Source organism: Globicephala melas, chromosome 1, assembly GCF_963455315.2.
Source record: "Globicephala melas chromosome 1, mGloMel1.2, whole genome shotgun sequence".
Classification (NCBI taxonomy): Eukaryota; Metazoa; Chordata; class Mammalia; order Artiodactyla; family Delphinidae; genus Globicephala; species Globicephala melas.
In genome coordinates this window covers 24781939-24807191 of record NC_083314.1, presented here as the reverse complement: position 1 = coordinate 24807191, position 25253 = coordinate 24781939, and the positions used below count along the sequence as shown (strand labels likewise).

At 37.3% G+C, this 25253-nt stretch overlaps 1 protein-coding gene across 2 annotated transcripts in view; it reads right to left on the bottom strand.

The window, feature by feature from the left end:
- Nucleotides 1–25253, bottom strand: part of SMYD3 (SET and MYND domain containing 3) — a 713667-nt gene that overhangs the window by 515855 nt on the left and 172559 nt on the right. For both annotated transcript variants that reach the window (XM_030868516.2, XM_060305607.1), the window contains 3 exons: nucleotides 18758–18821; nucleotides 1691–1798; nucleotides 49–106 (listed from right to left, as the gene is read on the bottom strand). In XM_030868516.2, coding sequence (XP_030724376.1) covers nucleotides 49–106; nucleotides 1691–1798; nucleotides 18758–18821 — 230 coding nt within the window. The remainder of the gene's footprint in view (nucleotides 1–48; nucleotides 107–1690; nucleotides 1799–18757; nucleotides 18822–25253) is intronic.

The following is a 25253-nucleotide window of genomic DNA, read 5'->3' as shown; positions in this document are numbered from 1 at the left end:
TCAGCAAATAAATGATAGAACTTAAGATGCTGATAGAGAATCACTTACTTGACTCCAGATCATAAAATGAGTAAAGTTTCTCCGATTCAGAGGGTGTTTCTTCCATCTATGAAGAAAGGGGGAAAACACCAAAAACGATTTCAAGTGCTCCAATATATAAATGAATATGTTTGCATATCTTTAAATATTCAAATGGAAGTCCGTTAAAAAGATAATTTTCTATATTATCCTTCTCATCATTCTTAGAGTTAAATTATTCAATCAGTCACAACTTTAAAATCTGTGTTGCAACTTGACCCACCAATTTAATTTCCAAACACAAAATTCTTTTACAAGAAGTTTCCATTTTTTTCCCCAATTCTACCACAGACTTGTATCACTGTAAGGAATTTACTACTAATTATTATAGAAAAGCAAAGATGGATGAATAAAAATAAGAGTTTATTACAAACTGTGCAACCTTGGGCACGTTACTTAAACTTGAGGTGTCAATTTCCTTATGCGAAACACAGGAGTAATAATAGCACTGAGTTGTTGTGGGATGAAATAAGGTATATCTTGTAAAGCAATTAGCACAGGGCCTAGGAATAGTTAAGTGCTCAACAGAAAGTAGCTATCATTACAGTTAGTTTCTATTAGATTCTGATTCCATAGGTCGGGGTGAAGACTGAGAACTAGAGCCCTGGGTGATTCTGAAGCAACCCATTTCTGCTCTAACAGTGGTTCTCTATCTATTCAATACTAATAAAGCAAAAAAAAAGTTCAGACTCAAATATAATATTATTATACTTTTAATATCCAGTGATTAAAGAAACGCATAATGACAAAGTTGCTCTGAATTTATTAAAGCTCTGAAATAAATTTGTGTATTTTAGTTCAACACAATATGTACATTTAAAAATAGTAGTAAGTATATGTGACAGATGTTGAATATTCAGTCCAAAGACAATGCCAATTTGGCATTCTAAATCCATTTTTCTTTTAGTAAAGATGTAGTTGATATATAACATCGCACCAGTTTTAGGTATATACTTTTACATCCCTAAATTCCTCTGTGAAATTTTATTGCCAAAAGAAGTTAACAGACAACAGGACACAAGAGAGCTGAAGCCTGCAATAAAGAGATATTCACTCTAAAGCCTGGCAAAAAAAAAAAAAAAAAAACCAAAACTGGAAGGTGTCGCCAGAGGGGGATTTCAGGGAATCCACTAGCTGCTTTGGCAGAGTAGGGAAAGGGACTGGAGAAACAATTTCAGTGAATGTTGGCTTAAAAAAAAAACGAAAAGAAAAAAAGATAAGTACCCTTCCTTGTAAGATTAATTATCATCTAATTAAAATCTCACTTGAAGAGGCAACCAAAAGAATTATATACTTGCCCTGTGCATTAGTTCTCAGTAGAAAAGTAATAAAGGCAATGTAACAGGCATCACTAACATCTCATGTCCCAAACATAGGACTTTAGGTTTCTATTCACAGGAGATCACACACAGGGTCTTCAAAGAGGGACGGTGCACTTTATCACTGCTGTGATTAATAGGAAAACAAGTCTTGTCTTAAGACACTCCCTGGAATAATCCACCTTCTACCTTAACATGGATTTAAATTCAGTCTTAAATATGAATAATACATGCAATTACAAGCGCTTATGCTAAATTAAAACCCAAGCATATTTCACAAGTTTTATACTCACAAGTTTGAAAACAACTCTGCCAAGAAGTCGGACAGAGTCGGGAGGATATCTGGGTTTGCAGCTTTTAAGGCATTTGCATTCTCGCTTGTGGTCCTGCCAAGCTTTTTTCTGTTAAGACAAGAGTGAGGAGGGCATATAAGACATAAAAATTTAACTTTCATTTACACTGGTTTTGAATGTTGTGAGTCATCAACATTAATTTCAACAGCCTAAATATAACTGCAAATAGAAAATGAAAGCAATATTCTAATACTATTAATGATCCAGGATTCAGTATGCAATTACCAGGCATGGACATCAAGAACTTCCATTTCACCTCTGTCCTTCAATTTGTCCCTTGGTTATTACCTAACTGGTAGAGTCCAAAGAAAGATTCATTATGTCTTTCTTAATAATTTATAAGATAGCCTTTTAGGTGATTAAATAGGATTCAATAATGGACAGTGATTTTGAATACAAAAAGAAAATATCACTCCAAATTAGAAAACAAAACACATGGTTCAAAAAAATCAAAACAGGGCTGATAGCTTTCTGAATTTCTGCACTATTACAGTAAGTATAGAAATATCAGGAGGGCTAACATAAAAAATAGAAAACCTTTTTGTTTTTTTAAGACAAGATAGAAAGGGGTTATTAGCTAAAATGACCAAATGCCATTTTTACCCAGGACCATCTTGGTTTACTTATGTTGTACTGGCCTAATTATTGTTTGTTTGTTTGTTTTTTGCGGTACGCGGGCCTCTCACTCTTGTGGCCTCTCCCGTTGCGGAGCACAGGCTCCGGACGCACAGGCTCAGCGGCTATGGCTCACGGGCCCAGCCGCTCCGCGGCATGTGGGATCTTTCCAGACCGGGGCACGAACCCGTATCCCCTGCATCGGCAGGCGGACTCTCAACCACTGCGCCACCAGGGAAGCCCTGGCCTAATTATTAATACTGTCCCTTTCCATTCTGAAAAGTGTGGTTTGGATGATAAATTATATAGTCACTTTTCCCAGGATCCTAGCCATGTGCTAGTGGGGCTGAAGAGACCACAGAGCCAGTCACCAATCTCGCAACACGAGGAATAAGAGGACTAAATGGATGGACATTATCCTTGAGTCTGATGTCAGAAATGCCATGACTCCCTTTACATGGGATTACTTCTATATGGAAATAAAATCCAGAGTATCCAATATTTAACCCTGGCAAGTGGAAGACAGCTAAAGCAAATATCTAGTATGTTCTTTTCCAGATGAGAGCTGGAAGTTCAATCACTCCCAAATTCTGGGCCTATAAAATCCCCATAGAAGAGGTTTCTCTTTTCCACTTACAGCACAACATGCAGCACAACCAAGACAGTAGCTGCAGCTACTTTGAAATTGTGACTCAGATTCAAGTTCAAGACAGCATTTTGCTCAGAAAGACTGCCTGTGTCAGGTTGCTGGGTGAAGGCGTGGTTTGTCTGCTGCTATTTCCTTGTAAACCAAATCTTGGAGACACTGTTTACAAGGGGTACTTCTTTTATCAACTCTATTCACAGTTGCCTCATTTCATTCCTTCATATCCACTATGGCAATGCTCTTAATGTGTTTTTTTTTTTTTAGTGTTTATACTTTACTCATTTCTAAATAAAACTGAGTTGCTTTCAAAGTAAAGATGAGTATGAAATAAGGTTGTAAAATTAGAAACAGAAAATGTAAAAATTATGGAAAAAAAAGTCCTCTAGCATTTACTTAGCATTCTACAGTGTTAGACACATGACTAAGCAATTAAAAAATATTTTATTTGACTTTCACAATAATCCAAATGGTAGATACTGTCATCCTTATATTAAAGGTGAAAAAAGTAAGGCTCAAGAGCTGGGATCTAATTACCAAGCTACATAAATATAAAGGGGGAGAGTATAAATTCTTAGTAAGCTAAACAGGAGAGCTAAGCAATTATCGTGCTTGTGTGCAACGATTATTTGAGCTGCCTCACAGGCAAGGCAAAAAGAAAGCATAATGGCTTAAGTAATTCTCATCTTTATCATATACATAATTCTTTATCATATATATAATTCTTATATATTATATATATAATTCTTATATATTATATATATATAATTCTTATATATTATATATATAATATATAATTCTCATGTATATCTCATATCTCATATATATAATTCTTATATATTATATATATAATATATAATTCTCATGTATATCAGAAGGAAGAAAACCTAATACCACAAATATGGTTGAAAGATAAAGGACAAACTAGGAAAAGAAAATTTTAAATACGTACGTAGATAGTGTTAACTGTCACCAAAATACAAAGAGGTCTTATAAAATAACTAAGAAAAGGGTGAATATTTCCATAAAAATAGTAAAAAAAGTGAAGGACATGAAGAGAAAATTCATGCCTAAAAAAGAAATGCCAATAAACAAAAACTAAAAACCAAACAAGTGATCAAAGAAATGTTAATAGAAACAAGATAACATAGGTGACCCATTAGTATAGCAAAGATAAATGAAAATATTAATTCAGAAGTCTCTAGGGTATAGGGAAGTGGGGACTTTCTAACCTTGTCCTTGGAATCGTAAGTTTCCCTAATCTTTCTGATGGGTGTTTGGTAGTAAATATCGGGATTTTCAATGTGCATTTTGCTGGCACAGAAATAATATTTATAATGCAATTAATCCTAGTTTAAATGATGTACATAAATAAGCTTAAGAATGCTCATTGTAGATTTGCTAAAATACTGGAAATTGGCAATAATTTTCCAGCTTTTCCTATAAGAAAAAGCTACTTTTGTTTTTCTCTTTATACTTTCCCAATACTGTTATCTTTGACTAATATCATGTATTATATTTATAAATAAAAGCAAAACATAATTATCTTTCTTATATCTAATAACTGTGATTCGGGGAGAAGCATTTTTATGTGAAAAAGAAAGCAAAATCACGGTTACTAAACAACTTTTTTTTTTTTTTTTTTTTTTTTTTTGCGGTACGCGGGCCTCTCACTGTCGTGGCCTCTCCCGTTGCGGAGCACAGGCTCCGGACTCGCAGGCTCAGCGGCCATGGCTCACGTGCTCAGCCGCTCCAAGCCACGTGGGATCCTCCCGGACCGGGGCACGAACCCGTATCCCCTGCATCGGCAGGAGGACCTTCAACCACTGCGCTACCAGGGAAGCCCTAAAAAACAACTTTTTAACGTTTGTTTATTTTGGAAAACCTGGTTGTAACTCAAAAAATCTTTTAAATGTATTAATTTTTAAATGTTAAAAAAATGCTTCAATGAATTCTTTTGTAATACCAATGAAATCTTTTGTAACGCAAAGACAGTAAACTTTTATCAATTTTTAAATATTATTTTATTTTTAGCTTTGTTTATGTCTGGTTTTCTTAAATAAGTATACTACCAGCTAGGCGCAGCATGCGTGTAACAGGTGTTCAATAGGTATCTGATGATTTATTCTAAAATCAGTACCACTTAGGAGATATAATTTACTATATATTTACCACTGTTTATTTGAAATTAAAGCCATGCAAAAAGGTCAGGAAAATCCCTAGCAATTCTTGCTTTGGCCAGTCTGAGACGGTTTTGATTGCTTAATTATGAAAGGAGAAGATTGATGAGATGTTACAATAGAAAGAGAAAATCCATTTATTTCTTCTTTCTTACACAAAATAACCTTTACACTATTATTGTAACATTTCCCTCCCTGCCTTGGATACAAAGCCACTACAGCTCAATAACCCATTTAAATACTATTTAACATTGAATTTTAGTTGGATTAAATACTCATTTTAGGGCAGCTTATTATTTTGTGGGATGGAATGTGGGAAGGATCAATACATATTAAATCCAGTTTCAGTAAAACACATCTAATTCACAATCAGGGCTCACTAGACGTTTATTCTGTAAGAGGACTGGATTCATTCATATCTAAGGTAACCTCTCAATGATAAAAATCTATGATTCTGTAATCCCCATTCATAACAAATAATCTGAATTATGTCAAAAAGGCTTGAAACCTCCCCATGTTAGGCTTACAGAGAACTGAAAATTTGGAATGGTATTTTCCTCAGATTTGGGGATATTTAAAAGAAATTGCCTTAAAATATGTAAAAAAGAAACGAATTCTTTTAAGCCAGCTTATTCAACAAGCTCATTTTGTGACTAATAACCACTATTAATTGAACATTTTCTATGTGAAATATTGTCATGATTTTTTTTAACCACATGTTCATGACTCATTCCGCTCTCAATCAATCATCTACAGAGGTCTGCTATAGGCAAAACTTAGGATAGTTGAGCTGCCATGCAACTTGCAGGAAAGAAAAGAGACTCAACAGTCTTCCATTCACTTACAGGCTGCTTAACAGCAAATAAATAATATCTTCTGTATGCATCAAATGTAGTACACTAATGAATTACAGGTTGACAGATGCATGAAGACCTGAAAAGCTGGAATCTGGGAAAAGAAAACTGGAAAGCTAAGCACGCTGGCTAACAAGCTATAGTTGACTGACAGGTATTGATTAAAATCTTGCGTAAAACCTCCTTAGAGCACACTAGAGACCTAGCGATAGACATTAGACTTAGCACTTTAAAAGCTTTCTGGATGCTGTAACAAACGTAGGACAAGAGTGCCTCCCCACTAGCCTTAATCAAATTAGACCGATAGGGCCAAATATAAAGACAGAATAAGGCAGGAGGATGGTCATAGGGCAAGAAGTTGACAAAAGAAACAAGAATAAAGTATTACTCCTTAGGAAAATGGGTATTACACTTTCTTGGTTAATTGACGAACCTTATAATAAATAAAAACATTAGAGTCCCAAAGTAAGTCAATCTAGTACAAGGTTCAGGTCAAATCCATTTTGCCACTTGTTTCTGTAAAGTTTTATTGAAACATAGTCAATTCATGGTATTACACTCACTAATTTCATACTATGACAACAGAGTTGAATAGTTATGACAAATCCTATGGCCCACAAAGCCTAACATGTTTATTATCTGGCCCTCTACCGAAAAAGCTTGCCAATCTCTGATCTAGTGAGAGGTCATATCAAGATGGAATGACCTAATTGATACATTTTAGCTGGAAGGGCAAAATAAATCATTCACCTCTAAGGACTTCTTTGAAAGAAACTTCCATGCTAGATTGATCAAAATGTCAACGCCGAGTTCTAGTGCAACATGGCAGATGGGGCACATGCATTTCATCTCCCCAACACAAGTAATTATCAGGTTTTTAACTCCCAAAGTGAACCGGAAGGGCCATCAATGGATGAGGTGTTTAACCTCATTTCCATTAAGTCAGAAAGTTGGGGTAAGAGAACAGGCTACAGAAACAGGGCAAAGGAGGCCGCCTCAAAGTGGCAGGTAACTTTGGAGGCAGTTACCTGCAAAGTCTTTGACTCCTGCCAAACAGAACTCCAACAAGAATTTAGAATTGAAGACTACGTATGGGACAGAGAATGGGATTGAAAAGTGACTGAAAAAGAGACAGTGAACCAGAAGTCTGTATACCAGAGGGTCCCAAAACACCTTCTTACTATTGGCACGATTTTGAGTAAGCAGTGGAGTGTTAAAATGGAGACTCTAGTTGAATGTAACGCTAAGAATATCACTGATCTAGACCATTTCTTCAGCCTTCTGTTTGGTCTTCCCTCCCCAATGCTTACCATCTTATAATGGTTCCCTCAAACAGCAGTCTTATTCTTTGAGTGGCTGAAAGGTTGTGGACACTTTATTACAGAGGAAGAAGTAAGAACTATGCATACTTAATGGCTCTGCAGTGAGCAATATTTTTTAAGGAATGTATTGAGATATAAATTACAATAAAATGGACCCATTTTAAGAGTATAGTTTTATGTAACCAACACCAAAATTAAGATATAGATTGTCATTACTCCCACAAATTCCTTTGTGGGCCTTTACTTTCAACCCCTCAATCCCTGGCAACCAGTAATCTGGTCTCCATCATTACAGACTAGTTGTGCCTGTCCCAGAACAGTACTACTTCTTTCTATCTGGCTTTATTTCCTCCATATAATGTTTCTGAGATTCACTCATGTTGCTGTATATATCAATAGTTCTCTTTTATGGCTGAGTAATAGTAAATTGTGGGTGTATCTATGTGTGTATACACACACACACACACACACACACACACGCACTACCTAGGAGTAGAATTGATGGGTTAGTTGGTAAGTGCACATTTAACACTTTTAGAAACTACCAAACTTTTCCAAAGCAGTTGTAACATATCACATTCCCACCAGCAGAGTATGAGGTTCCAGTTGTTCTTCCTTGTATGCACTTGGTATAGTCAGTCTTTCTCATTTTAGCCTTTCTAGTGGGTATGTAATGGCATCTCATTGTGGTTTTCATTTTCATTTCTCTGATGACTAATGATGTTAAGCATCTTCTACTGTATATCTTACTGAAGGGTCTATTCAAAGCTTTTGTCCATTTTACTGGATAATCTTACTACTGAATTGTAAGCACTGTTTAAAAATTATGGATACAACTCTTTGGTTGGATATATATGCATTACAAATATTTTCCCCAGCCTGTGGTTTGTCTTTTCATTTTCTTAGTCATGTCTTCAAAGAGCAGAAGGGTTCAACTTTGCTAAAGTTCACTTTATCAATGTCTTGTATAGTGAGTGCTTTCTGTGTCCAGCCTGAGAAACTTGACCTACCCCGGGTCCAAAGATTTTCTCCTAAGTTTTCTTCTAAAAGTTTTAGAGCTTTAGCTTTTAAGTCTGTAATCTATTATGAGACTTTGATGGGGGAAAACTGTATTTATATAATTTCTTTTCCATGTGCATATCTACCACAATTTGTTGAAAACACTATCCTTTCAACATTGAATTACCTTGGCACCTCTGTAGAAAATCAACTGGCTATACATGTGTGGGGTTGCATTTATATTTTTTAAATTTTCTGTATATTATGATAGTATGACATCTTAAAAACCTTTCTGGCTGGAAAGAGAGACTGCCCATCCCAGAGCTAGGCAATTCTTAGAGACAGCAAAAGGCTCAGCAGGGAGCATGCCTTTGATATGCAAACTAACCAATCCAGAGCCCTACCTCCCTCCATCAGCTTTAAAATTCATAGAGCCAGGTACCAGGAATGGAGAGGCCACTCCTATAGCTCAAAGCCCTCTGGAATTATTCAAATTAGCCAATCCTAAACTGTTTACCTTACCCTGCCTTGCCTTTCCTGAGGAAACCTTTTTTTTTTTAAGTTTTATTGGAGTATAGTTGCTTTACAATGTTGTGTTAGTTTCTACTGTACAGCAAAGTGAATCAGCTATAGGTATACATATATCCCCTATGTTTTGGATTTCCTTCCCAGTTAGGTCACCACAGAGCATTGCGTAGAGTTCCCTGGGCTATACAGTAGGTTCTCATTAGTTATCTATTTTATAAGTAGTATCAATAGTATATATATGTCAATCCCAACCTCCCAATTCATCCCACCCCCCCCCTTTGTTCTCTACGTCTGTGTCTCTATTTCTGTTTTGTAAATAAGATCGTCTATTCCAATTTTTTCAGATTCCACATGTATGCATTAATATACGATGTTGGTTTTTCTCTTTCTGACTTACTTCGCTCTGTATGACAGTCTCAAGGTCCATCCACGTCTCTACAAATGACCCAATTTCTTTCCTTTTTATGGCTGAGTAATCCTGCGGAAACCTTAATAAAGGCTCTAGCCTCAGTTTTCCCCTTTCTCCTCCTTTCTGCCTCCAGACCACCCTGAGGCTTCCCGCACACGATGCTGTGCGGCAATCCATCGCTCCTGTTTCTAGGATCTCTGAGGGTAATAAACTTTTTCCTGAGCCTCTCTGAGTCCTCTCTTGTGGCCATAGCTAACTATCACATAAAAGAACACAGAACAGGGCCAATTTCTAGACTCTCTATTCCAGGGGTCCCCAGCCCCCGGGCCGCGGACCGGTACCAGTCCACAGCCTGTTAAGAACCCGAGACGCACAGCAGGAGGTGAGCGGGGGGGGGGGCGAGCGAGCGAAGCTTCATCTGCCACTCCCCATCGCTCCCCACCGCTCACATTACTGCCTGCACCACCCCCCAACCCCATCCATGGAAAAACTGTCTTCCACGAAACCAGCCCCTGGTGCCAAAAAGGTTGGGGACCGTCACTCTATTCTATTCATTGCTCTATACGCCTAACCTAACACTACTGTCTTCATTACTGTAGCTTCAGAGTAAGTGTTTAAATCAAGCGGTCTAAGTCCTCCAACTTTGCTCTTCTTCTACATAAGGGACTCAGTTTCTAAGTCTTTTGCATTTCCACATAAATTTCAGTCAGCTTATCCATCCGTGGGACTTTAAATGGGACTGCATTGAATCTGAATCTAGAAAGTGATATTTTAAAAATCACTTATGACTTTTTACTGATTTTGACTTTTTAAAATCATTACGCGGGACTTAGTTTTGTGTTCTAGAACAGCATGTAAATATCACTAACCTTGACAATATAAAAGTAAAGGTACAGCTGGCAAATTATGGAAAATAGAGTGATAAGAGAGGAAAGAGTGGGAATACTAATATCTTCACCTTAAAGGTAGGGAATCAAAAGATACGATCTACAACTGATAAACACAGATGGAGGCTTGCACATATTGTTTAAAGTTACAGACATGAGAAAAGGAAATTGAACCTAATAGACATATAACAGTTACTGCAAATCTAACACAGCCAAAGCAGATTTTTCCCACCTAAAACTGGGTCTATTACGCTATTACATGGGGGTCTTGTCTTCCCCATGTCAGTAAATGGAATCATCATCTACCCAATTGCTAAAGCCAAAAACCAAGGAGTCATTCTTTATTTTCTTCTTTTTTCGGCCATACTGCGCAGCTTGTGGGATCTTAGTTCCCCAACCAGGGATCAAACCCACGCCCCTTGCATTGGAAGCGCAGAGTCTTAACCACTGGACAGCCAGGAAAGTGCCCAAGGATTCATTCTTGATTCCTCTCTTTCCCTCTCCATCCCCATATTCATTCTTACATTTTTTCATGCAGTCCCAGCCCCCATTCTGAGCAAGTATATCCAGTTGCCTATTCAACATCTCCATGTATATGTTTAATAGGCACAAACTAAAAATTTGTAAATTAGAATTCTCTTCTCAGAACCTACTCTTCAATAAGATTTCTTTAAGTCACTAAATAGCACCACCATTCACCCAAAGTTGCTGAAGGCAGAAACTTAAAAGTTCTATCTCTGGGACTTCCCTGGTAGTCCAGTGGGTAAGACTCCACGCTCCCAATGCGAGGGGCCCGGGTTCGATCCCTGGTCAGGGAACTAGATCCTGCATGCATGCTGAAACTAAAGAGTTCGCACGCTGCGACTAAGAGTCTGCATGCCGCAACTAAGTCCGCATGCCAAAACTAAAAAAAGAGCACACATGCCGCAACTAAGACCCGGCGTGGCCTAAGTAAATAAATAAATAAATATTAAATGGAACTCCATTTAAAAAAAAGTTCTATCTCTGACTTTTTGTCTCACCTCTTACATCTAATCTATTAGCAAACTCTTCCAGTTACACCTGCAAAATACATCTCAAATCCAATAATTTATTACCACCTCTACTGCTACCACTCTAATCCAAGTCATCAGAGCTCTTGACTAGATCAGTGCCTGCATATGTTGAGTTCTCAACTTGAATGAATGAACGCAACCATGAGCAAATTCAGTCAGTTCTTCCTTCAAAAGATACCCCAAATCTAACCAATTCTTTTTGCTGTTGCTACTCTAGTCCTAGCCACCATTATATGGCAACCAGACTAGTGTAACAACCTCCTAACTGGTTTCTCAGCCTCTATCCTTGCCCTCCTAAAACCTATCCCCACAGCAGTCAGGAAAATTCCTTTAAAATCTCAGACCATAATACTGATCCCCCCTCCCCTTCCCGGAACCCTACAGTAGCAGCCCATCACACATGGAACAAAATGTTTATTTTTAGCCATAGTACACAATGACCTCATAACCTGGCCCCTCCTATCTCTCTAATCTATCTCCTACAACTCTCTTTGTTGCTTACTCTGGTCCACCATACTGGCCTTCTTGTCCTTCAGTGAACACACCATATTCATTCCTGCTTTTACATGTGATGTACATCAAACCTGAAACTCCCTTCTCCAATCTTCACGTGTCTTACTTCTTTCAGATCTCCACTCAAATGCCACCTCCTGAGAGGTCTTAGGTAGACAGACAGACAGATATAGAAATACTTATCTCACTATAGATATAGATACAGATATGGATATAGATACATAGATATATCTCTTTCTCAATATCTATATATTAGATATATAGAAAGAAGTTAAATATAGATATGTATATGTACATATGTGTGTATATGTATTCACACACACATACATATGTAAAAATAGCCTCCCAATCCCGATCATTTTCTCTTGCTCCCTTTATTTTAGGCATAAAAATAAGACAATATTATATATCTGTCTCACAAGGAAAATGAAAGCTCCATAAAGGCAAGGGTTTTCTGTGTCTTGTTCAATAATATTGTGCCAGAGCCAAGAAAAGTCCCGGCACCAGCACTAATATTTGCTGAGTAAATTAATGGATGGATGAATCCCTTATCAAGTCCTTCCTCATTGGCCTCACCTCCAACTGCTTTTTTTCCCTATGATTTATTTTTTTAAGACATTAACTTTTAGAGCAGTTTTAAGTTCATAGCATTGAGAGGAAAGTACATAAAGTTCCCATATACCCTCTGCCCCCCACACATGTACAGCCTCCTCTGTTATCAACATCCCCATCACAGTGGCGCATATGTTACAACTGATGGACTTAGGCGGACACATCATTATCACTCAAGTCCATAGTGTACATGAGGGTTCACTCTTGGTGTCAAACATTCTATGGGTTTGAACAAATGACATGTATCCACCATTATCCAACTCCTTTTTTCCCCCAAAGAAGTATAATTTAAATTTATTAATAATTAGTTTTTTTAAATTCTGAGAACCAGGTGTGTAATGAACTAGAAAAAATGTTTTTGACAAAGTCTCAGTTTTGACCACTAAATTTCTCTATTTTCCAGCTAACCAGAAGCAACTATAACTCAAAAACATGCAGAACACATAATTTCACAATACTCTGTAAAAAGCAGGGCAAGAATGTTATTTTAGCATTATTTAATTGTAAGTCATTCAGTCATTTTTGTTTGTGGTCATATTTGGTAAAATAATAAGGATACACACTCTGGCAAAACATTTTTTTCATTTTTTTCATATGAATTTGTTAATCTGTTTACCTCAAACTCCTCTTCATTCCTCTAACATGACAAGCTTTTTTCCTCTTCAGGGCCTTTACATTCGCTGTTCCTTTTACATTAAAAAAAAAAAAAAAAAAAAAACTGTTCCGAGATCTTTCCGTGGCTGAGTACTTTTAGACTCCAGCCAAATGTCACCTATACAGGAAGCCCTTCTGTAACCATCTGTGCAATGGCAAGCTCACACTCATCCAAATCACACTCACTCATATAATCATGGCATTTGTTACTGTCTGTCTCCTCACCCCTATAAACTTTACGAAAGCCAGGACCTTGTTTATTTGTTCATTGCTAGCTGCCCACCACCAAAATCCCAACTTAGAACAGTGACTAGCTAGCAGGTACTCAATAAATATCTATTGGATAGACTCTGGATGAATGGAGGATCCTGATATAGCTATGTAAAAAGACAGAGAGGAAGCAGATGCTGACATAGGTGAGCTAAATTCTGTTGTCTATCAGAGCAGGAAGTTAGTAGACTATGCCTATACTGATGAATTAAGACATATTAAAACCTTAAAAATGCATTCCAATATACATTAGGTGCAGACAAATACTGCTTGATTCCACTTGTACGAGGTACCTAGAACAGTCAAATTCATAGAGTCAGAAAGTACATCGGTAGATGCCAGGGGCCAGGGGGTGGTGGAAGGGAGGGGGGAATGGGGAATTAGTGTTAAAGGGGACAGAGCTTCAGTTTAGGAAGGTGAAAAATTCGGGAGATGGATGATGGTGATAGTTGCACGACAACGTGAATGTACTTAGTGCCACTGAACTGTACAGTTAAATATGGTTACAATAGTATGTTTTATATCCTGTGACTACCACAATAAAATAATGTTTTTAATTATCTCTCCCTATTAGAATTTATATTATACACAGGTAAGGATATTTGTCTGTTTTTTTTTCCCATGGATGCATTCCTGAGTGCCAATAATAGTCACTGGCTCCATAATTTTTGAGTTAGAGGATTAAGAAAGTGTCACAATCTAGAAATGCAGCAGACCCAGCTTGATGGCTCTAAATAAACATTTGTTGAATAAAAGAAAACAAAAGACGTATTATTATGTCTCACTTATATGTGGAATCTAAAAAAAAAAAACAATTATATAGGGACTTTCCTGGTGGTGCAGTAGTTTAGAATCTGCACTCCCAATGCAGGGGGCCTGGGTTCGATCCCTGGTCAGGGAACTAGATCCCACATGCATGCTGCAACTAAGAGTTCGCATGCCACAACTAAGTAGCCCGTGAGCCGCAACTAAGGAGTCTGCCTGCCACAACTAAGACCTGGCGCAACCAAATAAATTAATAAAATAAATAAAAATAAATTTTAAAAAATTATAGATACAGAGAACAGACAGGTGTTTGCCAGAGGCAGGAGATGGGGGTAAGTGGGGGAGGGGAGAAATGGGTGAAGATGATCAAACGGTTTATAAAAATTAAATAATTCTTGGGGAGGGCTTCCTTGGCAGTGCAGGGGTTAAGACTCTGTGCTTCCAATGCAGGGGGCGCAGGTTCAATTCCTGGTTGGGGAATTAAGATCCTACATGCCATGCAGCGTGGTCAAAACAAAAAACAAACAAACAAAAAATTCCTGGGGATGTAACGTACAGGTTGGTGACTATAGTTAACAATACAGTATTGTATATTTGAAAGTTGCTAAGAGAGTAAATCTTAAATGTTCTCATCACAAGAAAAAATATTATAATTACGTGTGGCAATGGATGTTAACTAAACTTATTGTCGTGATCATTTTGCCATATATATACACCTATCAAATCATTATGTTGTATATCTAAAACTAATACAATGTTATATCCCACTTATATTTCCATCTAAAAAAGAAATATTACTACGGACAGGTTATTTAGAGATGATGTAATTTTAAAAATGGAATTCAACAATTATCACTGATGAATGTATTCATTCATTCATTCACTCAACAAATTATGCTACATCTGCAGCAGTGACCCATGCACAGAGCATACCTTCAAGGAGCCTGACATCTAACTACAGAAACAGGCAATTAACCCAATTAAATTTCTGTATGATAAAGGAGGGATACAAACTAGTCTCAGGGGGTTAGGAAAAAGGGAGTGACATTTAATCTGAGTTCTAAAGGATAAATAGGAGTTCAGTAGCTGGGGGGAGAGGTCTGCTCCAGACCCAGGGACTTACATAGCCAAAGGCCCAGAAGTAAAAACGTGGCAAAATCTGCCAGTTTGAATTTCACCCTGAGGAAAGAGAGGGCCAGGGTTTCAAGCTGGTGACTGACAGATCACGCTTACATTCTAGAATAAAATAATCACTCTGGTTCCTGTGTAGAAAAGAGAATAGAAGCTTGTAAGAGTTTAAAGACTGCAGCTAACCTAGGAAAGAGATCATGGTAACATGCACAAGGGTAGTGGTAGAGAAGCTAGAGAGAAGTGAACCAATTCAGATCTTCAGGTGGTAGAATCAGCAGGACGTGGTGATTAAGGGGATGTGGAGCCAGGAAAGAACGTAAATCAGAGCTGATGACACCCTGGCAACTAGGACTGCTGAGTGGCTGGTGAGATTATTCACTGAGGTTGAAAAATGCGAAGGAAAGAAGGTCTGGGGTAAGATAATGTGCTCAGGTATAAATATATGGCATTCCAGATACCGGTGCAACACCCAAATAGAGGTGCCCCGTAAGATATGGGTCTGGTGCTCAGGAGAAAGGAGGAGGCTGGAGATGGGAACTGAGAATAATTAATATACAGATGTCAACTGAAGCCATGGGAGTAGATGGGATCACTCTGCAGGCAAATGTAAAGCGAGAAAAGAAAAGCTCAGGCCTGCAGACATTTGCAGAAGTCAAAAAGTTAAATATGATCAAATAATTTTAACCTTTCTACAATATTCCCTTTTTGTTTACAGTTAGATACAAAGCCAACTTCTCTACAGAGCACCCAGTACATATTCTATCAGCCTGAAGCCTGGCACAGAGCTATTTATAAAAACCAAGGGCTTGGCTTTCTTCATTATCATCACTTTGGGTATGATACTACAGAAACCAACTTATTAAATCACGCTGTTAAGTGCTTACTAATGTGGAATTCATCAAAAATGAATCAAATCATTCTACAACTAAACATAAAATGCACACTCAAAAATATGATTCACATTTTTAAAGAGGCCTATAATTATCAACAAAAAATAGAGCCTCTTTCTGCTAATACAGTACTTTTTAAAAGTATGTAAACTGCAATTTGATGTGGTATCCAGCTGCTTGTTTTGCTCTGCAATTAATTCAATTAGAAATGTACATATTATGAATCAAAGTAAATCCAGCAGAGATGAAATAGTAATTGGTGAATTTGCTTAAAACTGGTTTACTTGCTATCTATATTACAAATTTTGAGAATGTTTTTTCATAAGAAAACTTAGCCTGTTCCTCCTCTTTGATCTCATAATCATCTGTGATATGCTGATTATGCCAATATAGAAATAAGACTGGATCCAATATATAACCCCTCTATTACATTATATGACACCTCATAACAAGGTATATACAGAGGAATACGAACAGTTCTGTACGTAGCAGTAAATATATACATGTATGTGTATACTACGTATGACGCATAGACGAACAGTTTGGTGTGTATCCTCCACTCACAAAACAAACACAGAGAGACTACCTCTGGAAAAGAGAAGTAGGAATGGGAGAAGAATGCTGGAGGAAGACTTTTACTTTTCACCCTGCATTAGTCTATACTGTGCTAATTTTTATAATGCAAATGTATCCTTGTATCGCTTATGTTTAAAAATGAAGTGTGAAAACTGATGCCACTGATACCTTCCTTATGAGCACAGGGGACATTATACCCTATAACACCTCAGCTTCTTGTGGAGAGCTCATTGATGCTATGGCCCCATACATCAAACGCTAAGCTACTGACAAAAGTTATGTCCCCCTAGGGTAAACGTATTTTGGATTTTATGTTATGAATTCGCATCCTCTATATCAATTTCCATTCCAAGTGCTTTTGTTCATTACTGTTCATAGTTCAGTCTGTCAGTTTAATTTTGTGCTGCTTTGTAGGTATCCACAATAATTACAATGTTTAATGCTGTACCTTAAGGGTGAGCTTAACAGAGCAGTTTAAATGCATATGTTCTGGCCATTCTTTGACTCCCATCCCATCTCCTCTACACACACACCCTATCCCCCGCCCACAGACAAGCATGTCCACTAGCTGTGTTATATATGATATCTTTCATCTTACTAGCTATTTTCCCATTACCTTCTACAGTATATCTGACGATGACATTATTATTGATGCTACAGTAAACAGCTAATATATGTGGTAAAAACACATGCACTATAATGAATCAAAATGACATACCTACCCACCAGACTCCCTCTATTCATTCTAATCAGATAATGGGTTTTGTTGTTTTTTTTTCTTGAGTGTACTACAAAAGGAGGAAGTAGCCCTGGGGAAAAACAGTCATAAAAACAAGGGAAAATAAAAGTAAATGTTTAGTTCATTGAGAAGGGAAAGGAAGCTCAACTAGAAAATCTGTATCAAATAATATAATTCATTTGGTTCTATATGTAGTCTTCTTAACTTGAAGTTCCCTGAAGCATGGGTGGCAAGTGACACAGACACATACCCTCCAATTAGACTTTTTATTATGACCTAATTCATTAGAGCATAATTAAATTTCTTATTAAATGATTAACCGTAAGGTTAGAAGAAAAGGTCATGTTGAATGTTAATTATACATCCTTTAAAGAATTTCAAAGATGTTAACAGCAGTACTCTCATAGACTGTCTGTTGTTGTTAATTAACTCAAACTCTTGGAAGGCAACTGAGCATTCTCTTTAAAAATTCAAAATGCATATATCCTTTTACTAATCAGTACAACGGGGAAGAATTTATCCTACAATCAATTTGCACAAGTGTGCAAAAATGTGCATGAAAGGATGCCTGGTGCAGTACTGGCAATACCAAATATTGGGAAAAAATTATGCATTCATTAGTGGGGAAATTATGATTGTGGTGCATCATATGATAGAATGAACATGAGGATACAAAAAATTCTTCTAGATAGATTATTAAATGAAAAAGAAAATCAAGGTATAAAAGAATTTGTGCCAGAATAACCTGTATTTGTTTTTAAAAACAAAAGATAAAGATACATGAATGTGTTTACACCAAAAAAATGCTGCGAAGATACATAAGAACCTTAACAGTGGTTAGCTCTGGGAAATGGGACTGAAGTCAAGAGGACAAGAAGATGGAGAGGAGTAAACATTTAACTTTTCTTCAGTGATACACACACACACACACACACACACACACACACACACTATATGGATAGAGTTTATGTATATATTATGTATATATAATTATTACCATATACATATATGATTTTTAAGTTGAAGGAAAAAAACAAGTTAAAATAAATAAAAGATTATGAAGAAACAGAAATAGTTCAACAGGCATAATGGAGAACAAATTTTATTTTATTTTATTTTTTTTGCGATACGCGGGCCTCTCACTGTTGTGGCCTCTCCCGTTGCGGAGCACAGGCTCCGGACGCGCAGGCTCAGCGGCCATGGCTCACGGGCCCAGCCGCTCCGCGGCATGTGGGATCTTCCCGGACTGGGGCACAAACCCGTGTCTCCTGCATCGGCAGGCAGACTCTCAACCACTGTGCCACCAGGGAAGCCTGGAGAACAAATTTAAGAGTAGAGAGCTTACATACAGCAGAACCTTCTTACCTGACACTTAGCACTACAGTATTTGGCAACTCGGCATTGAGAGCATCGCATCAGCTTTTCCTTCCTGTTAAAAAATAAAGTTCACATTAGGAAATGAATGAGAATCATATATGGCTGAAGAAAGAAAACATAAGTCAAGGTATTGACACCAATATGTTCTTCTCACTCTATCTGTTTGGTCCATGAGATTTAGATTTTCACAGTGATGAACATCTTCTTTCACCTTCAATGTGAGACATATACCTAATAACTAGTGTTCTTTTTTTTTAAATTGTGGTAAGATATATATAACAAAAAATTTACCACTTTAACTATTTTTAAGTGTATGGCTTCAGTGGCCTTAAGTACATTCACATTGTTGTGTAACAGTCACCACCACTAATGTTCTTTTTAACATAAATTTAATGAAAACACAGAGATTCCCACTTAGGCAAAAAATTTCACTTCATAGAGTTCTTTTTTCATAGAGTTTTTAATGTCTCCATATGAAATTAAGAATCTAGCCTATCAACTAACTGAAAGTACCCTACACCATTCAAATAGAGAAATTTTACAAGTTTAAATTTACCATGTAGTTTAATTATAATATACTCCTTCTGGGAAATGATTTTCAATTTCCATTAAATTCAATTACTACTTTCAACTTGCTAAATTGAGATGCACCAAAGTTATGTCCTCCCCAAATCGCCTGAGGAAGGAAAAAGCCAAAACAAAGAAAAACTTGGATTATAAAATAAAAACAATAAATCTGATGATGAAATTCACAGTAACAAATATCAGACAGGACTGGAGATACTTTCAAGGCAGCCAAGAGCATTAAAAGTCAAACTATAGTATTAACAACAGTGACAAAACAGGAACAAATCTTTCTAAGCACTTCTGATGTGCCAGGTAGTGTTCAAAGTTCTTTACATCTATTGACTCACACTTAACTTCAGATAGTCCTATAACTAAGCAGTTTTATTATGTCCATTTTAGAGATACTTCAATACATTTTCAAGAGATAAGAAGCAGATGACTAAGGAAACACACCATAAAGTTCAAGTGGCAGGTGACATTGAAACGGTAACAACTGAACGCTGCAGAGAATCAGAACTTGAATATACCAGGTACCTCACCCATAGGAGAGCAGCAGTGAGATATGGAGCATATAACATGGGGGGAGGTTAAAAGTCTAAATAAAGCAAAGTCCAAACACCTCCTACCCCCAAGTGTAGAATTACAGGTGTCAGATATCAACATCCCAGACAACAACCCAAACCCAAGCAACCTGGCCCTAAATTTCTTGCTTTTAACCATCATATTATACTACCACCCTTAGACAAAACTGGATAAAAACAAAATCCACCCATAGACTATTTTTTTAATTAATTAATTTTTTTAATTTAAATTTTTTTTTAATTTTTGGCTGTGCTGGGTCTTCATTGCTGCATGCGGGCTTTCTCTGGTTGTGGCGAGCGGGGGCTACTCTTCCTTGCGGTACGCGGGCTTCTCATTGTGGTGGCTTCTCTTGCTGCAGAGCATGGGCTCTAGGTGCTTGGGCTTCAGTACTTGTGGCATGCGGGCTCAGCAGGTGTGTCTTGGAGACTCTAGAGCACAGGCTCAGTAGTTGTGGCACACGAGCTTAGTTGCTCCATGGCATGTGGGATCCTCCTGGACCAGGGAACGAACCAGTGTCCCCTACATTGGCAGGTGGATTCCTAACCACTGTACCACCAGGGAAGTCCCGTCATAGACTATTTATGAGACACACTCCAAATAAAAGGACATACAAAGGTGGAATGAGATGGATATGCTTAGGCAATATTAACATTAATATTAAAATTAATTAAACACTAATAGAAAAAAGCCTGTGTAACTATATCAATATCAGAAAAAGAGACATTAAGGTTAAAAATATTACTACAGATGAATAAGGTCAATACACAAAGATAAAAGACTCCAATCACTAGGTATTAAGTACCTAGTGTTCGCAGTCCAAATGTTCGCAGTCTAAAAATACATAAAGTAAAAGTAACATCTAAAAAAATGATCAATACACAATAAATTAATACAAGTAAGGCCTTAAAAATAATGCCTGGAATATACTAAGTACCATACAAGTATTAGTTATCAAGTCTTTTTCAGGAATTCATAGATCAAGCACATAAAGAATAAGGAGCTCTATAATTTTACTTGATCTCATGCAAAACACAGACCCTTGCACCTTTTATATTAATGTGTATTCACATACTCTTTTCAAGCATCCACTGGCCATTTACAAAATATGCCCACACATTAGGCCACAGAACAAATCTAAAAATCCCAAAGAATCAATATTATACAGATAATTTTCTCCAACCATAAAAGAATTAGATTAGAAATCAGTAAAAAAAAAAAAAATAAACCCAGTAAAATCTCATATTTATAGAAATTTAAAAGCTTATATAATTCAAGGATCAAAGAGTTGTCATGAAAATTAGAAAATGTATTATATTAAATAATAAAAAAAACGAAACGTGAGATACAGCTAAAGTAATACTTAAAGGAACATTTATAGCTTTAAATGTTTATGTTGACCGCAGTGGCATAATTTTTTAATCTCCGTAACTTTCCCCATAAAAAAAATGACAGAGTAAGTAGGAAATAGGAAAACCTAACCATCACTCCCCACCCTGGAAAATATCTACAACAAACCCAAAAATATTAGCAGGAAAAAGAAAGCACACACACATACACACACACACACTACTAGCTTCAAGACTTAAATTAAATCAGTATATTTGTGGGAGAAAACAAAGAAGGCAACTTCCAATAGACCTGAAAACAGAAGAAGCCCCAAACTGCCAAAAGATCCCTGGCAGAAAGCCTGTCAAGCCAAACTGAGAACTGCAGCCAAGACTGGGAAAGTATGCTTTCTGCAGGAACACTCCTGAGGATGAGGTCCCTGGGGCTCCCCTGAATCCTGCTTTCCTTAGACCTGGCTCCTCAGATTTCCCCTCATTTCCTTTTTTCTTGTCTAAGTTATTCAGAGGCTATTTCTGTTGCTTGCAAATAAAGATTCCCAACTATACAAAGTGTTTCATCTCCATTTTTAAAAATAATAAGCAGGGCTTCCCTGGTGGCACGGTGGTTGAAGTCCGCCTGCCGATGCAGGGGACACGGGTTCATGCCCCGGTCCGGGAGGATCCCACATGCCGCGGAGCGGCTGGGCCCGTGAGCCATGGCCACTGAGCCTGTGCGTCCGGAGCCTGTGCTCCGCAACGGGAGAGGCCACAGCAGTGAGAGGCCCGTGTACCGCAAAAAGAAAGGAAAAAGAAAAAAATAAATAAACAAATGAAAATAATAAGCAGAATCAAAATACCCAGGAAAATCAGTGATGAACCTGGTAGCAAATATTAAAACTTCGTCTTCTCCCTCCCATAGCTCTCAACCACAGGCTTTAATGAATTTTAACACAGAATTTCAGCAAAATAAATAGCAAGATGATTCAAAGAACTGGGATAATTCAGCTGCCATTTGATGTGTGAAAAAAAATTCCTTAACATGAGTTATTTAAATGTTTGGGGTTACTTTTACATATCAAATAACCAAACAAATAAATTTAAGTTCTCAAGTTTCAAAAATAAAGGTCAACTGAATCCAAGAGAAAAGTAGTGTGTCTGATTAGAGGAACCACTGAGGCTTTGAAGAGTTACTGCTTTTCCCTGTTGAGTAAGGTTCAGAGTAATAGCCTCCTGGTTAGGTCTCCCTGCAGAGAAAAAATTTGGGCAGCAGTGGGAGAGGAAAATAAGTATTAGAAACATAGCCACCCAGACAGTTCATGGAAACATTCTTTCTCTCTTAAAAAAAAAAAAATCAATACATCATTTCCAACTGAAAGACAAACCAACATTTTTCTTTAAAAAATCAGAAATGTACATGTCAAATAAAAAACAGAATTAATTAGAAGCCCTAAATAAAAAGGATCACTTATTCTAGGTGGTAGCTCCAAAGGCTAAAACAAGAAATACTGAATGGAAGCGCGAGAGGGACAGATTCTGTCTAAAGGTAAAGAAGATCGTTGTGGCAACAACAACTGTTCAAAAGTCAAAAGAAATGCCCTGAGGAGGTGGAGTTCCAGGTCATTTGACATGTTCAAGGAGAATCTGATAGGTACATTTACAGACATATGTACAGGAAATTCCAGCACTGCAGAGGAGCATGAATTAAATGTTTCCTTCTAATTCCAAAATTATTTGGTTCTGCTTCTCCTGTGTAACAAAAAAATATAAATAAAATTTGAAGATAACAAAATTTGTGCCTATTATTAGGCCAAACATGATAATCTCACAGGAGTAGAGAAGTGAGCAATATACAATTCTCACAAACTCCACAAACATCCTGTTTGCAAAGCGATTATTTCAAGAGTCCATCCAGAACTGGAATTTCTGAATAAAAAGGAATCTAAAGAAACAGGTTAGGAATGTATCAGTAACAGAACCTCTTTTTTCCCCTCCACTTAAGAGACAAATAGTAGCAGGCTACCTCTAAATTAAAGAAGATATTAAAATTATTGTATACTAAAATAAATGGAAGTTTTAGGCCCCCATCCCAAAAAAGCAAAATGGGTTCCCTTATCACTTGTTCATATAAACTTGGATGTTACTGAACACAATGTCAAATCAGAGAAAATTCTCAGCTTGCTCCAGTGCTCCAGACACAGTGATTCACGGAGCATAAGTTAAGTCCTCTCTTCCAAGTAAAAGTTGGGTCGTAATTAGTTTCTCCAATAGCCTAGGCAACTGAAGTGTGGAAAGGAAATTAAAATAAAGCTAAATTAATTGTTCTGCTGCTATACAAATCAAAAAGTCATACAGTTGACCCTTGAACAACATGGGGCTTAGGGGCGCCAACCCTCCATGCAGCTGAAAATCTATGTATAACTTTACAGTTTGGCCCTACATATCTGAGGGTCTGCATCCACGGATTCAACCAAACTCGGATGGTGTTGTACTGTAGTGTGTATTTAGTGAAAAAAGCTGCGGTTTTTTCACTAAAACATAGTGAAAACTAAAACATAGTGGACCCACGCAGTTCAAACCCGTGTTATTCAAGGGTCAATCGTATATGGATATAGGGGAAACCACTGTCTCTAAGAAATCAAAGAGGAAAGGGGATTAATTGGCTCCCTCAGATCCCAACAACTGGAGTACTATTTAAGGGAACATCTCTCTGTCCTTCTTGGTTATCAGAGGGCAAAAGTATACTACTGTTTAGAAACTCTGCCCTAAAATAATACGGCCAGTTGCCAGGTAGAGAGAAAGAAGTTTCCTGGAAAGGATATAGAAAATGAACAAATTCTATCCCAAATTTCCCCCAGCCCTGGCACGTACAGAATCCATTTAAAACTTCCTACAGAGGGAAAAAATGCATCTACAACACATTCATAGATAATATACTTATCATACAGGGTTCCTTCCTAGCAACATGCCTCGATCTCCTAGAAGTCTCCCAGTGTGTCTAGCGGTTGAATCTCTCCTTCAACAGCCATCCTCACAGTGGAAGGAAACTGGCTCACTGTTGACCAGTCAGATGCAGGCGAAGGCTCAGACACCACAGGGAAGCCAGGCGACCCTCCCGCTCGCTGAAGCACACTCATCTGGATGGAGCATAGCCCAGCACAATCAGAAGCAACCCCAGAGCCCAGGGTGTGCCTTTGCAGCCTCCTCATTCAAGGTGAAGATCCCTGCCCAGTGATCTTTTGCACCGTGAATATCTCAAGGACCAGATTTTACTTTGTGGCTGACCAATGAGGAAATTTATTTTGTGGCTGATTTCTTTGGGAAGAAATCTGAGCTGAGAAAAAGACCAGAGCGCATTAAGTAAAGCCTGTACCACTTATAGGTGCTAAGGAAAAAGTGTTGACTTATGGGATGTCTGATTTAGTACCCCAGGCCTTATACAAGTGTTAAGAAAATTCCCTAAGTAGAATTCCTATGAAAGTATTTTTTCACATAATTAAGACCCAAGATGCTCTATGGAGTATGAGAAATACTGAATGTCATGATGGGCAAGCTCTTAAAAATAAAGAATAAAAACTCTCCATTTGTTCTTAAATGGAGAAAGCCAAAATACCTAAGTGAAAGAAGTCTAAATACAATTTTTTAAACAAAAATACCACAGAAATATTTATTTACAGAATTTTTATGTTTGTTAATATCTTTAAAACCTCAGAATCCTGATTCATTAGAAATGTTAATGTCATGTAACCAAGTACTTGGCTATATTTCCCCCTGGAAATTTCTGAAGCAAAAGAAGTTCTACATTATGAAAAAGAGATTATCCCAAATAGAATCATGTTATTCTATGCAAGGGTAGTGCAACACGTACTCTGGCCAAATAAAATACACCGGAAAATGCTAAAGAACTCCTTTAGGCATAAATATTCATAATAATATATTAAAGGGATCCTCCATTTTTGTTTGGAGATGGTAACTGTGTGGGTTTGGGCCCAAAGGCCTTTTTAAAAATTAAA